Source organism: Porites lutea, chromosome 8, assembly GCF_958299795.1.
Source record: "Porites lutea chromosome 8, jaPorLute2.1, whole genome shotgun sequence".
NCBI classification, from domain to species: domain Eukaryota; kingdom Metazoa; phylum Cnidaria; class Anthozoa; order Scleractinia; family Poritidae; genus Porites; species Porites lutea.
In genome coordinates, this window is record NC_133208.1 from 28,410,570 (window position 1) to 28,425,734 (window position 15,165).

The following is a 15,165-nucleotide window of genomic DNA, read 5'->3' on the forward strand; positions in this document are numbered from 1 at the left end:
ACATTAAATGAGCCCTAGGGCTTGGTATTGAGCCTGACTATACCATAATCTTCAAGCCTCGGACTCGGTCATGGAACGTTAACAGGCCTCAGCTGTGCTCCATCTTTATGCTTGTAAACTTGAAAGGAACACCTAAATTTCGAGAGAAGCCAAATTTCAAAAAGAGCACGTACAGCCGCCTAGCCTGCGTAGCAGGCGCTTGAAGTAAAGGGCGCAAAAAAAGAACGGGGCGCGAGGGATCTCCCTCGCGTTCTTCCTTGCACCCATTTCTTCCAAGCGCCTGCTACGCCGCTAACAGCCGCCTTCCAGCTCTTCTTGGCCGCCCGGGCCGGGACCCAGAAAAACTCCAGGAGGTTTGTTTTCAAAATGGTTTAGTTGAATGGATCGGTTTGTATGAAAATAAATTATTTTGTCCCCGGGTGATAATGAGGCTCCCGCATTGGAGTTTTCAGCTCATAAGAGTGTCCATTGCAATTCAACTGTAGTATACAAACAAACAGAATTGAGAAATAAAGAGAGGAAAAAGTTGGCCTTGTGGCCCCGGCCCTAGTTTATGGCTCACTTCCCACCAGGTGTAGAGAGGCCGGCAGCTTGCCTAGTATCAGAAGCACTTCCGGTCGCGTTGGCAATTTCCGGTGAAAAAAAATTTCGCGGTCGGGAGTGCAATTTGTTTCCTATTAAAACTCTACGTGTTATCAGCTGCAAACATTACAATATTTGCAGTGTTTTGCAATCTTTTTTACTCGATAACGGCAGCGTAATTGATCAAAAGCATATGAGATTAGTAATTAAGTAGCCAGGTTTCATGCTTCCTTACTAAACACGCAAGAATCGAAAAAAACTCCAAAATTAATATTAATTTAGAAGGTTTTTTTTGCGAGAGAGCTAATGACTGCTACAGTACACCCCACCGGCCCGATTTACTGAAGAAGCTGTTGATTGTTTTGTATTCAACTTGACTGGGGGTTCACAAAGAGAATTATTTTTATCACGGTGACCGATTTGCTTAACACTTGCCTTTGAGGGGGTCTTGGTTAAGATCAAAGAATTTGTCAAGTTTTGGGATAAGCAAATTGGCTTCTTAAGTCTTTATCTTAAAGGCCAGTGATATAAATCGCCGAATTCTTAGGGTATTAGCCGGTTTTTCTCTCCTTAAAGTTCCACTTCCAGGTTAGGTTATCCTTTGAGGTATATCTGTTGATTACCCTTGCCCGGCCGTCGTGAAATTTAATCAATCACGTCAATCAACAAGACCTTTAACAGTCAATCCATAACAATGCTTGGGAGCTGCAGTCATTGCTGGGTGTCAGTCAAGGGATAATTAGTTGTGACATTAACCCAGCAGCATTTGAAAGGCGAGATGTTTCTTTTTCAATTTTTCAACAAAAGCGCCGCGATGTGATTGGCTTGAAGATCACGCATTCGTCATACAAGGCGGTAGATGACTGACAGCCTATTGTTGTAGAAGGCGCACCGGCCAGCCATGCATAACATTCTCCCAATCGCTGGAATCAAGTTACCTTCCAAAACATAACATCGTCAGGTCGCATATTTTTATAAATACCCGTGGTTACTCTGCGAGTCTGACATCGAAACGGTGATGTGCACGCAGAGATTACTACTCGTGAGCTTCTTAGCTCTGTTCGCGTCTCCAACGGATAGTGAATCCACATTGGCGTCCACCATTAATCAAGTTGTCAAACCCGAGAGTACTGTTAGTAATGCACAACACGAGGACCCAACTCAGCCCTCGCGTCGGAACAGGTCGAATCCTCGAGTTAACAACTCACCAAGAAAGGAGAATGTTAGCGACGCACAATCTGTAAAGAATGATACAACTTCTTTAACGCTGCAGCGCGAAATCTTAGCTCTTATGGGCTTGCCGCATCGTCCTCGCCTCAGTCTTAACACCCGTCTTCATGGCCGCAAAATGTCTGCCCCACTCTATATGATGGACTTGTACAACAGCTTGGAAATGAATACCAGTGATTCAAACGGAAATTTTTGCTGCAGTAGCTCGGTCATGGATTCACGAGCGGTTGGTGCGGACACCATCATGAGCTACGTTAACCATGGTAAGGTCATCTTCCATAAAAATATTAACGTCAAAATTGGTACTGTTTTTTCACTAACGTCTGAGGGTTTTATTGATTACAATCGGTAGATAACAGTACTGTAATTGCATAATCGCGTATGAGAAATGATAGCTTTATTTGAATAGAGCTTTTAGAGTAAGTATTTGTAGAAGACCCACAAGTTTGTATATGGGTACCAACCAATGACATGTTACGCGCTAGTGTACGCGAAAGAAACCAACAAGTGTTCGGTTCGAAATCGACCACGGTATGTAGAGAGTGGATAATTATGAAGTGAAATGTACAAGCTAATCCGTAATAGGCCAAGAAAATTTATTGCCATGACGCAGTTCACGGCAACATTGTTACCACAGAAAGGGAGAAAAGGAACATTAACAATATCGCCACATTCTGTACTGCTTATTATCCGTGCCGTAAAAAATGACAAATGTTTTTCATTTTCTGCGCCTCCTTAGAAAATTTGTGGTCCTATTGTCTAAAGCGGAAACCTTGTCTGTATTGTTAAGAGATATTTAATTAGCACTTCTCGAAGATACTTCACGAATTATCACAGTTTTTGTCGCGCACTTTTTGTATCTTTAAAAGTAATATACTTGGCCGAATAAAACTTCTATAAAAGTGAAGTAATATCACACTTCTCTTTTGATATGTGAATCGCACATCAGAGCATTAAAAACTAAGCCTGGGATGAACGGAGCCCATTTTTTTATACAGACTTGAAAAGATGAAGGAAGATTTTAAAGAAAGCAGTTTGACGGGGTTAATAGTTTAATCAGTTTACGCGCAAAGGATAGAAAAAATGTAATAAGCAACTTAAATAAATCTTTCCATCTAGTCAAAAAATAAGCTATTTATAACGACTTGACGTCGCTTTCTGCTAAGAAAATTGATGTTGGCGTGTAAAATATACCCAAAATTAGCACAAGGCGTACATCTTTTAAATTAGAGTGCTTTTATCGGTTCCACCAATAGCCTCCATTTGGAATCCTAAGTTATTAATCATTACTAAACGTCACGTCTGTAAATGTGGCCCCTTGCATTGCTCACGAGCCTACTGAATATGTTTTCGTAGTTCCGATTTATCATTTTGTCACCGCACCGGATACTTCGAAATGTCCTGTACTCAACTAAACTTTTTGGAACAGATCGAGTTTTAAAATCTCAACGGTATCTTTACCTATCTGATATTGCGGCAATTGACACAGACAAAATTAGTCATCATTGCTCGCCAGAAAGAAGCCTTGTAATAGCGACGTTATTTTCTTTCTGTAATGTTTAAGTTCTGTGCATTTACAAATAAGCCGAAAACATACAACCTTTTTTTTTTAAGTCTGGTCACGTATTATTATAATCAGTTGTTTTGTGAGATGAAAATCTTTGACCGCAAAGAGAAATCTGAAAAGTCAATCAATATTTCGCCATTTTAAAACGTAGCTTTTAACTTTAACGAATTCTAAAGTGGATCTTTTTGGAGTCCATTGATGAATGACATTTTCCAGTGGCATTACTGAATTGGAAGCTGCTGTATTGAACGGTACTTTCCGGTAACTCGCTGTTTTATACTGCTAAATAATGTGAAGAATTTCTATAACTTCACCTTGGTGTGCCTCAATTCAGAGACGCCTTAGCGCTCACGGCAATTCCTACTTCGATGCCTTAGCACTATTTTCACTTTATGCCGTTTCTGGTAAACTGTATTTACCGCTCGATTTTTTATTTATTTACAATTTGACAACCGTCATCAGTTCGAGATGTATTTAGGCAAAATTTCGTGACTAGACATGGGCGAATTGATGCAGACAGAGTTAAATGGCCTGAAAAATGATGAGTATGCGAAACAAGGCCTAATCTTAGAAAGGCACTTATCGACACTCCACGACCACTTAAAAATACACTGATCGATCCGACAAAATGACGAATTTCTGTGACATATGTCAGTATTTTATGGTCAATGGCACCTTGAAATATGCAAACTAATTGGATAAAAAAGATTCTTCATGGCAAAACAGAATAGGTCGGTGGGATAAGGATCTTTTTAACAAGGATCGATGCAAGCGGATTAAAGTGCAGTTAATCTTTTTTGTCCGAATCAGAGGTGGTCCCAATAGAATATATAAAAAAATGATGTTCTTGATGAAACGTCGAGTGTCTGAAAGTTTATGCCTTACGTTCGTCGCTTTTACTTGAAATATTAAGTGTCGATGCATGTAGCTTTGCATCTAATGGGGGACACATAGACTAAATTAGAACCCCGGTAACTCGAACTCTGAAGGGAAAAGAAAAATAGTTCGAGTTAGCTGGGCTTTCGAGTTATCGGGGTAAATTCAGTGAAATTTTGATCAAGGGAAAGGAAATATAGTTCGAGTTAGAGGGGAATTCGAGTATATACTTTCTTAATATACCTAAAAAGAAATTGTAAAAATATCTTCCATGCACTATAATTATTAAAAACCTATTTTGGTACACATTTCTGTTATCAACAGTTGATTATGACTATGCTTGAGTCATTTCACGAGTCCGAATAGGTCAACTTTCACCTTCTTGGATTTCTGGGTAGCTCGGATCAAATGAAACTTGTCTTGGTGGGGTTTCGATAAACAAATCGGAATTTAGATTTTACTGAAATCCTTCTCGGATTTCTAAAGACGGATTTCGAGCATCAAAATCGCTCATAAAGATTTTGACGTACAAATCCGTATAGTTGCGTAATCTGTTTTGTGTTTCCGTGCTGTGAAGGAAAATCTTAAAATCCAGATTTAAAAGTCCAAATCAGGATTTCTCTATCGAACGGACCATTAACAAAACAAGTAAGGGACCGGTCATTATTTATCACCTGGGGGGGGGGGGGGGGGGGGGGGGTCGGAGGATTTTGGGGGGGATCACTTGATTTTTAGGAGAACAGAGGGGGGGATCAGTCGTAACTGAGAGCCCAAAAGGGGGGGATCACTGAAAATTTTGGAAGGATTCAGAGGGGGGACCACTCAAATCTGCTTGAACAATGCCAGTTTGAAAGCATACAACATAAATGTGCCCATTCTGCTGGGAGATGATAGCATTTGCAATCTCAATTTGTTCTAACACAACTTTATTTAAAAAACGGAAGTCTGTCACACTGACGAATGTGTGCATTTCAATTTATATCGAGAAAGCTTTGTTTTAACGCTTTTATATTTTTCCTTTTATAACGTGCTCATGACTTAGCTAATATTCATCTTTAAACATGACAGGTGAATTCTAAATTGTGAACTATATAAACTTCTGATAACTGAAACATTGTAAAAAGCGTGTTTGTTTGTTTTTTTCTGAGTTAAATACGTACCGAAATGCTTCAGAAAACAGTAAGGCCGAAATACCCGGTGCGGCATATCTTAGTAAAACAGAGAGTTTTATTGAGGACCACTACGTCCGAGGAGAGCTCTTTTTTGAATTTTGTCGGGATGCCTGCAATAAGCAAAGCCATGCAAGCTCCACACTCTGTTCCTGGTGTACCAACAACAGATGGGTGGGACCAGTAACAGAAAGAATCCCTCAGCCTGTGCCAGACAAGCAAAATTCCGGGCACTTTATGGATGTGTACGAAACGCCGACAACAGGTCGTGCTCCAGACGATTATCAACCGAGGAAATGTCTGAAGGACTTGTACGAACAAAACGCCATCTCTGCGGGCAATCCAAATACCACCGCTGCTTTCTGTGCAACCTATAGTGTCGAGGAAAAGCATGTCATTGAATACCTAGGCCATCTAAATGATATCAACATCAGGAAGGATATTGGAACAAGAGAGGCTAAGGAGAAAAAAAGGTTAGAAGAGGAACTAACATACAAGGACTACCAGTGGGGCATACTTATTGAGAATGGCAAAGTTGAAAAGCTGAAGGTGAGACAGCTCGACCTGTACCTCAAGGAACATGGCCTGACCACTGTTGGTATAAAGCTGGACAAGATAAAGGCAATTCGCTACCATTACTATCGACAGAGAAGTCCAGGCAACGGGAATGAGTTGTCCAGCAGTGAGGAAGAGAGTGAAGAATCAGATACGGAGTTAGATGATGACGAGGATAGCGAAGATGATCTTGTCATTCCTGATCTCGATGAACAGTCAACTGTTCGTAAGCCAGTTTTAACTTTTGTACCAGATGACCAAATAGCTGAAGTTACTGTACAAGCAAACACTGGATGAAAAAAAAAAAAAGGAAAACAAAAAGAAAACAAACAAAAAAACGAACAAAAAAAATTATAAAAATGTGAGCAAAGCTACAAAGGCTGATCTATTACACTATAGATGAAAATAAAAAAGGAGACAGGAACAGTGGCCGATCCTAGCCCTTCCAGATGGCCGAATTGTCGCTAAATATGACCTGCTGATAGGGACTTGGCGGACTGCTATTTGGCACTCTAAAAAAAGTAACTTTGCAGTTTCAAGCACTTTGCAGTTTTAAGCAAGATTGCTTGTATGTCAACTGAATTCAGATGTCTGGATCCAGACTAGAAAAAGACACGGATCAAGAGACACTTTTAAAAAAAGACTGCGCGATAACGGCTTTATTATGCCGTAAGTACATCATAGTTAGAAATACTACCTGTATATGAACGTTTAAAACACTAAATATACACGTCGAAAGGTGAATATGGGTACAAAGACATGGGGGGGGGGGGGGATCACGAAAGTTATATATAGTTATGAGGGGGGATCACTTCAATAAAATAACATTTAAAGGGGGGATCGGCTAAATTTTATCGTGTTTAGCCCAAAATCCTCCGACCCCCCCCCCCCCCCCCCCCCCAGGCGATAAATAATGACCGGTCCCTAAGTCTGTTGACGAAATCCTATTGTTTAACGATTGAAGTAGTCCGTTTCCTCTGGTGGCGGTTATTGAGCTGTATAAGCAGGGGCGGATCTAGGGGGAGGGTGCAGGGGGTGCGCACCCCCCCCCCCCTCCCCCTGAGATGACCTGCGGTTTCCTAATACAACTAGTATTCTGCTAAAAAAACTATGTGGTTTATTGGTGTTGAAGTAGAGCAAGAGACGAGTGCACCCCCTCCTAAAAAAAATCCTGTATCCGCCCCTGATAAGCTGGGCCTAACTTTTGTGCTTGTTGATCAAATCCTTTCATGTGACAAGCTACTAAGTATTGCTTTCCTGAAGAACTTTTTATTTTGTTGTAATGGTGGTTTAAAATTTCGAGTCTGTGAAAAAAAACCTTCAAAAATTGACCCACCATACTAGAATTGCTCTCCTGTGGTACTCAATTAAGCTGTGCAAGGTGGTTCTAAGAAGTCTGTGGATGAGATTCTACTGAAGTCTGTAAAGTGTAACCATTCTATCGAAACCTTTTGAGCGTTTGAGCGTTACTATCCTTCTGTGTTACCGCGTAAAAGTTTGCTGTGACTTGCGTGGTCATTTAAATCGAAATTATGCTTTTTGGCGAATTGGTGTATCAAGAGTGTAAGGAGAGATAATCGCATGTCCCTGAAGGCGAAAAAAGGGATCAGAGAGGACACCCTAAAGATATTTTTAGATAAAATTAAGACGCTAAAATTATAACGGTACTTTTGAAATATGTGAAGAGCGGCTTCTTTTGACTTTTAGCCGGTCTGTCCAGCTGGAAAAGCCGATTTGACGATGATTTGTTTTATCAAGGAGTAGTTATTGTTTCATCGCAAATTATTTTAGTGAAATTCGTCAAATCTTTAAGTCGAAATCCCCTGGTTCTTTTTGATAAGAATGTTTACTAAAATATCGCATTTTCTCTGACTACTCTTAATTTTACCATCAGATTAAGCACAACTGCAGCATTAAATTTGTTGGTAATGAAAAAAAAATATTGATAAAAGGGACAATTTATACAGGAAAGAATAAATTAATAACATTTTTTTCAAATCGCTCCAAAAAAAGACGTTGTTTAGAAAGAATGTACGGGAAACCGTGTAAATGAAGATAAAAATTACATTTTTGCCCGGGTGAAATAAACACTGGCTGTGATTTGCGGAAGGAAAACGGTAGCTTCGGAATATTCAGCGGATAAGTAAAAGTTAATTTGGACTTCCGTGCTGCTTCCGTACAAAGTTCTAACCGGCTTTGAGTCTGTGGACGAAAATCCGACCAAGGGCCGTTATCATTCAATTAAGACCTTATGAGCAGTTTTTTCCCGTGGTATTGTGTATCGAACAGTAGATGTAATTATGAAGTGTGCGAACGCCATTTAAATGTACTGTTAGTTTTTAATACCTTCGTTGCCATCCATAAAAATCTAACTAGGATGATTAAGATTACTCTCACTCAGCATTTTTATACGTCTTGGAAAAGATTTCTGTTATCTATTTTTGCAGTGCCTTCTTAAAATAATCACCTCTCTCTGCGTAATTGCTGCTTTATAATTCCTTCTAATACTGTCATCCTAGCTGTCATATTTCAAAACTAATGCCACACTAAAACGGAAGGCAAATTGTAAACTTGTCCCTGATTTTTAAAGTACGTTATTAAGTTTGATAAGAATTTTGATAAGGAGCATTTTGAGGAGGTACTAGAATTTTTGATAACGATGTCGCTGTTATCAGATACTTGCTATCAGTATCTTAAATGCTGCTTGTATCTTTTATGCCCTTTAATGGCGTGCTTTGATTTTGAGACGGTGATAGTTTTTCCATCTGGACATCACGGATTTCGTGTTAATGTCTGAGTTATCATGATATGGACGCCAGTGTTCTGAGGACAACAAAATTTGCAGGGCTGTCGCATTGCAACAAGGAAAGCTGTGAAATGTAGTGAATGGGGACTCGAGGAAACGGTGATTCAGTGATTGACTCTCAAACCTGATAGCGTCGAGTAGGGCCAAATAAAAAAAGGCCATACAAATGTAACTATATTTTTTGGTAAAATCCTAAGAAATAAATGGTACAATACCAAAGGTTTCATTTGAATGGTAAGTCACAGAATTTCGTTCAGTCTGCAGATTACAGGCTTACGTTTTTGCCGTGTGCGCGAGTGTTTTCGGTTCCCGTCAGTAATAACGACCTGTCTAATAACCGCCATGTTGAAACGGCCATATTGAATTAATTAAAAAAGGGCGAATCAAAGGGAAACGCTTACCCCAAGGGTTGTAATTTCCACTCTCCCCAATCTTCCCCAGGAATAAAATTAAAGATGACCGCCACGGCATTACGAACTGGCCAATATAAGATCCCACTGGCCTAAAACCCCTTGGACACCTTTTAAAATTTTTACAACGTAGTAAATGTAAAGTTTATCGCTTTAGGTTTTTTTGTACTGTAGATACCGTAAAATTCTTAAAATAAGCCCCGGAACTTATATTTTTCAAAGGCCCTTTTTGAGGGGCTTATATGCGGAGGGGCTTATCTATGGAGGGAAATTTGCGTTTCAAAATCGATTAGGCTAGCCTTATAGTTGGAACGAAATTTACCGTTTTTGCTTTGTTTTACTTTGTATGTGAGGGCAATTTCCAAGTAAAAGCCCCCGGGGGCCTTATATTTGGAGGGGCTTATACATGGAGGGGCTTATTTTCGGAATATTGCGGTATATAATGTAGAAGGGATAAGGGCTATGTTTCATAAACTTCATAACGTGTCGTGGGGCTTTTAGGCCGATTACGAACATTCACTCGTCCAAAAAATACGTCAGATCTGCAGATTTCGTGTACAGGTGTACAAAGTAAAGTTACAAAATCCATGTCATCTCATCATAACTCAGTCTAAGAGTGAAAGAGTTAGTTAATTAATTTCTTATTTCCTGATGAGATGACTTTGAACCCCGACAAACTAGTCCAGTAGTCACTGCTGAGCGGAAACAGAAATTTTTTTGTTGGCTGCAAAATTCAGTCGTGCACCTGTTCCAGGCGTTCAGATGGTGGAAGCTGTTGAAGAAGAAAAGTGATTAGAGAATCACGTGTTTCTTTTGCAATATATATGTGTATGGGTACAGACACTAAGGACGCGAGCAAATCAGGCAAATATTACTGGACTTGGATCAATTAACCTCTGACACGAGTTTCACATTAGAAAAGCTGTTTTTAAAACGAACGGAACAAGATTTTCGGGCCGCGAGCCAAATCTTAGATAAGACGAAAAACGTCTTCGAAATCAAAAATGTTACTGGAGTGAATGTAAACAACAAATCTCCGTCGGCGCCGGGTACAGTCCGGAAGGAAATCTTGTCGAGTCAACATGATAGTTCTATTGTCTTTTGAAGAAAAAACAGATGACGCTCGCGCTTGCGCATAATCGCCTCGTGACATAGTTCCTTTAAGCGTTTCACTGCCAGAGAGGGCGATGGAGTTTTGTAAGGTGACTCTAACTTTTGAGTCTGCGGACCAAATCCTATGATGTGACCTTTCAAACTCTAACTTTTGAGTCTGTGGACGAAATCCTATGATGTGACCATTCAAATGAAAGCTCTCTGCCAGTACTTACATTTGCTTTTTCCTAAATTTGGCGGTGAAAGGATTAAGCTCAATGATCTCATCTGTAGAAGCATTCACCTATTTTTTGTATCAAAATAACTGACATGTATATTTGTCTTTTTTTGGTAGTTCGCGGTGCGCGGCCCAAGCTTTCCAGACTACACGCTACGTTTCGTTTCAAGATAGAAACACCGCAAGGAGAGAACATGACTGCCGCGGAATTTCGCATTTATAAGGAGCAGAAGTTCAACAAGCTAAGGATCCCAATTTTAAACGTCACGTACCGCGTCGAATTACATCAGGTTTGTATCAGTTTACCCTAAAAAAGCTATATGTGACGGCTCCCCTCCAAGGTCCAACCTCTTACCCTTTAATATGCCATTTTTGACCGAAAAAAGGTACCTCTTTCCTATACCTTCTATTGACAAATGGTAACCTTGTCACTTATCTAGTTAAAACCTTGCATCCCTTTTAACCGCTGTAAATGCACTGTCTTAAACCCTTTAGCTCCCAAGAGTGTCCAACATCAGTTTTCTCCTAACAACATCAGCAGATCAATAAGAGTAAGGTTATGAGAATTACTAAATTGATTACCAAAGGGAGAATGCTTTGATCTTAAACCAAATTCTCTCAACTATTCATAAAAGAAATGTATGGAGATCGGTCTGGAGAATTTGTATATGGATCTTGGGGCTTAAAGGGTTAAAATATGAATAAATTACCAAACCAGAACGTTTTGGCGAGTTTTCCAGTCATAAAATGCATCTCTTAGTCCTTTTGGGCCTTTTACAGACCGAAATGACAGATTTTCCTACCCGTTTCATATGCTTCAACAAGTGAAATCCCTACCCTTTCATATACCTAAGGCCTGGGAAAGGTACCCCTTTCGGGCGGAGCCTCCCTGTATGGGCCATTGTAGCCGGAAGCGCCCCCCGGGTGTTTAACGAAATTTATCAAAATTTGAACAGTGAGAATTGCACCCAAACTGGAGTGAAACATAAAACTAACCCCTCAAAACATTTAAAAGACGTTATAAATAACACAGCGAATTCACAAAAGGAGAAACGGATAGACAAACTTGAAGAACCATGAAACGGATTGTAAATATAAACAACAACTTTGCACGTGCATCGCTCTTTTGTACATTTCCTTGCCTTGCCTTGTCGAGGACATTAATACAAGACAAAGACTCTCCACTTCTTTTCCTGTATTTTTATAAAGTCTTCAAGAATTCAACTCCAGACAAATTTGCCATCATTTGACAAATTGAACGAGTTGGAATAAGTGGGATAAAGTTTGAAGTAGCGCAAATTCACTTTTTAAGTGACGTTTTCGTAGCCTTCGTCCGGCGTCGTTGTTGCTTAAGGTGATGTTACACGGGACAATTCGCAGCGATGATTTTTAGCGCAACACAGCGTTGCAATGCTGGAACAATGTTGTAACCCTTCGAAACAATGTCGCAACAATGTTGCAACGCTGTGTTGCGCTTCAGTTAAATCGTCGTTGCGAATCGCCTCGTGTAACATCACCTTTTAGCTCTCTATTAACAAAATGAACCAGACAACCATGACAAAGCCCCGTAAAACCCAGAATGGTCTCTCTTATATCAATTAATTAATTCTCATTTGTTGCCCTCATGCTTTTCCTCTCTTGATTTTACTATAGAAACAGTTAGGAGAACATGCTTAAGTATCAGACTCTAATTTCGTGTAGCAGGTAGCCTTACAAAAGAGCCGACATTTCGCGACGCCACCACTGGCTGGTTTCCCCTTTAACCCTTTAAGCCTTAATATCCAGATACAAATTCTCCAAACTGATCTCCATACATTTCCTTCAAGAATTAGTTGAGAGAATTTGATAGAAGATCAAAGCATTGTCTCTTTAGTGATCATTTTATAAATTCTCATTGCCTTATCTCTTGGCAAGGTATCAATATTGTGGGGAGAAAATTGATGTTGGTCACCATTGGGACTTAAAAGGTTAAGTGACGTCTGAGAAACAAGCATAGAGATTCCATACTGATGACGCAGCACTACTCAGATTTGGATAGTGTTTCTGATTGGTTGGCTGAAGAAAATTTACCACGCGGCACGACCAATCAAAAGCACTACCCAGATCTGGGTAGTGTCGCGTCATCAGCATGGAATTTCTACGCTCGTTTCTCAGACGTCATTTTGCGGGGAAAGCAGTCATAGCGTCGCCAAATGTCGGCTGTTTTCTGACGCTATGAAGCAGGTAAAGAAGCACCATTATAACACAGTCTTTTTTTGTAATCTAGGTTCGGCAGCCGGGAAAAGATCTACAGCGGCTGGGCGTCCTTGTTGTACGTCACTGGGAAAAGGGCTGGCAAGCATTTGACGTCACAACTGCTGGACTTGAATGGGCGAAAGAACCCTCTAAGAACTTTGGGATAGAACTTTCGGTGCGTACTATGGCTGGAGTAGAAGTGAACCCATTTGACATCGGTTTTGTCGGTTTTCACGGCCCGCAAGAAAAGCGTCCATTTTTAGTGTCGTTTTACCGTGGTGACACATATCGGCGCTTTTTCCCCAATCAACCTTTTCCCCAGCATTCCCCGAGGCGTCGACGCTCTCCTCGATCTCTCGGGCCTCAGTTAGCCGACGTGGGATCTAGCTCCAAGAGTGGTAACCACAAAAGCTGTAGTCGAAGGATGCTCTACGTAAGTTTCCAGCGATTAGGCTGGCAGGATTGGATCATAGCCCCGGAGGGGTATTCTGCTTTTTTCTGTCATGGCGAGTGTTCCTTTCCTCTCAGCGCACATATGAATGCGACAAATCACGCCATTGTACAAACGCTGGTACATCTAATGACCCCGAGTGTCGTACCTCAGCCTTGCTGCTCTCCGACCAAACTCACGGCTATCTCAGTTCTCTACTTCGACGATGACAACAACGTTGTTCTTAAAAAGTACACGAATATGGTGGTGAAGGCCTGTGGTTGCCATTAGTGACCCCAGTGACCTTGAGAAAAGTCAGTTACCAAAAGTCTCCACTACCTTTTCGAGAGAAAAAAAAACCGAGCGACTAAAGAGAGACGCGCGCAGTTATCACAACCATAAAGCGAAGTGTTTTGACGCTGTATAATTATCTGTTTTCAAGGATGTATATCTCAGATGCCATATCACATACTGCATTGCAAACCGAAGTTGCAAACCAAGACTTTTGCCTTAAAAGATAGAAAAGGAAGCCTAGAAGGTAGGCCGGCCAGTTATACGGACAGATGAGAGATGTAGTTGATAAACTGTTTGAGAATAGTGCGCGAACCTTTCCTCGCGGAGCTTTCAGCATATGGTCTATATAAAACGGTCTTTTGTTCTAGTTTTGCAGACTTGTTCAGGAAAAAAGTGATAGTTCATAGTTAAAGTCATAAATTATATATGTAAAATATTAGAAAAAATACCAAAAGCAGTTTTGTAAAATTCTGTCGAAAGAGGAAAACAAAACTGCTTCCTTGAGAAGTAAAGCCTGTGTACAGCCGCCTTCTCCCCTCCAAAAAAAATCGGGGAGAAAAAGATTTTTTTTTTCGAGGGAACGGGGCGGCTTTTCAAAGGCTGTGAGAAGTATGGTATGTTATCTGATAATTGTTGCAGTAGTAATAAAGCCTTAAGAAATTCTCCGTGGTAAGTTTGGGTATTAAATGCAAAAAATTTCATACAGCTGTCAAAAACTGTCGAGGGAGGTTACGCTACCTCGACGGAGAGGGCAGCGGAAAAGTTACTCTGAAACTCGTCGTCTGTTTGCGCTGTTTCAAACTCCATCGTCTGGAACCAACGGGCGCGAACAGACTGTAGGTTCAAACATCCACGAGACTTTTGTTAAAATAAACGCTGGGCATTAAAAAATACAAAATATATTAGTTAGAAAGACTTGAATATTCATTGTATTTGCACTGGATGCTGTGAAGGAAGCTTCATACGGCATAGCCTTCATTGGAATCATCACACTTAAAATTTAGGGTTTTTTCCACAGATAAAATAAGTAAGAACCACCTTGTACAGTGTTGTTGACGATACCACCAAAGAGTATTGCCAAGTAGCTTTCATTTGAATGGTGGTACTTAAGGATTTCATCCACACACTCAAAAGTTAAACCACTTCGTAAAAGCATAATAAAGAGAAACACAGGAAAGTACTGCTCATTTAAATGGTCACGCTTCAGGATTTCTTTCAAAGGATGACAAATATTCAAAACGTCTAGATAGCTGCAACAATATAGATAGCTGCATAACATAACAACTTTCAGTAGTCAAGGGAGGGAAAACACCACCTCACTCGGGAGTCGAGCCCCAGGAAACACCTAAGTTCTATTTTAAAATCCCTTAAGTTGGGCATTTCTCAGTCACGGCACGGAGAAGTAATCGCTAACTTGCTAATCAATTTTGTAAGTCTGTTGATATAAGGCTTGTCTTTACTACTTTCAAAATCAAGAATCTTTTTAATAATCTGAAAGATGCTGTCCCTGGGGGCTTCGCACCCGTGTGGTTTATAAATTTTCGTGTTATGTTGGTGAAACCAGCCGACATATCTCCACACGAGTGCGTGAGCACTTACTTTCCGACAGGTCTTCGATTGCTTTTAGACATCTGCAGAGTTCAGAGTCTTGCCGAACATCCTGCACACTGCACTCTGCAGC

General features: G+C 40.5%; 2 protein-coding genes across 2 annotated transcripts; both read left to right on the forward strand.

Annotated features, from left to right (window-relative positions):
• Window positions 1-1,328: 1,328 nt before the first annotated feature.
• On the forward strand, window positions 1,329-14,511 carry LOC140945790 (bone morphogenetic protein 7-like). The gene is made up of 3 exons (XM_073394839.1): window positions 1,329-2,075; window positions 10,643-10,815; window positions 12,792-14,511. The coding sequence occupies exons 1-3, from the start codon at window positions 1,601-1,603 to the stop codon at window positions 13,479-13,481; spliced, it is 1,338 nt and encodes a 445-aa protein (XP_073250940.1). The 5' UTR covers window positions 1,329-1,600; the 3' UTR covers window positions 13,482-14,511.
• Window positions 2,284-6,631, forward strand: LOC140946669 (uncharacterized). The gene is made up of 2 exons (XM_073395781.1): window positions 2,284-2,343; window positions 5,404-6,631. Exons 1-2 carry the CDS (start codon window positions 2,284-2,286, stop codon window positions 6,274-6,276), a joined length of 933 nt encoding a protein of 310 aa, XP_073251882.1. The 3' UTR covers window positions 6,277-6,631.
• Window positions 14,512-15,165: the final 654 nt, after the last annotated feature.

Bases quoted from the DNA above. Each gene is read 5' to 3' on its own strand.
- LOC140945790 (XM_073394839.1), top strand. From the start codon at position 1,601: ATGTGCACGCAGAGATTACTACTCGTGAGCTTCTTAGCTCTGTTCGCG. The intron at 2,076-10,642 runs GTAAGGTCATCT...TTTTTTTGGTAG, and splicing joins CATGAGCTACGTTAACCATG to TTCGCGGTGCGCGGCCCAAG. The intron at 10,816-12,791 runs GTTTGTATCAGT...TTTGTAATCTAG, and splicing joins ACCGCGTCGAATTACATCAG to GTTCGGCAGCCGGGAAAAGA.
- LOC140946669 (XM_073395781.1), top strand. From the start codon at position 2,284: ATGTTACGCGCTAGTGTACGCGAAAGAAACCAACAAGTGTTCGGTTCG. The intron at 2,344-5,403 runs GTATGTAGAGAG...TTTTTTTCTGAG, and splicing joins TCGGTTCGAAATCGACCACG to TTAAATACGTACCGAAATGC.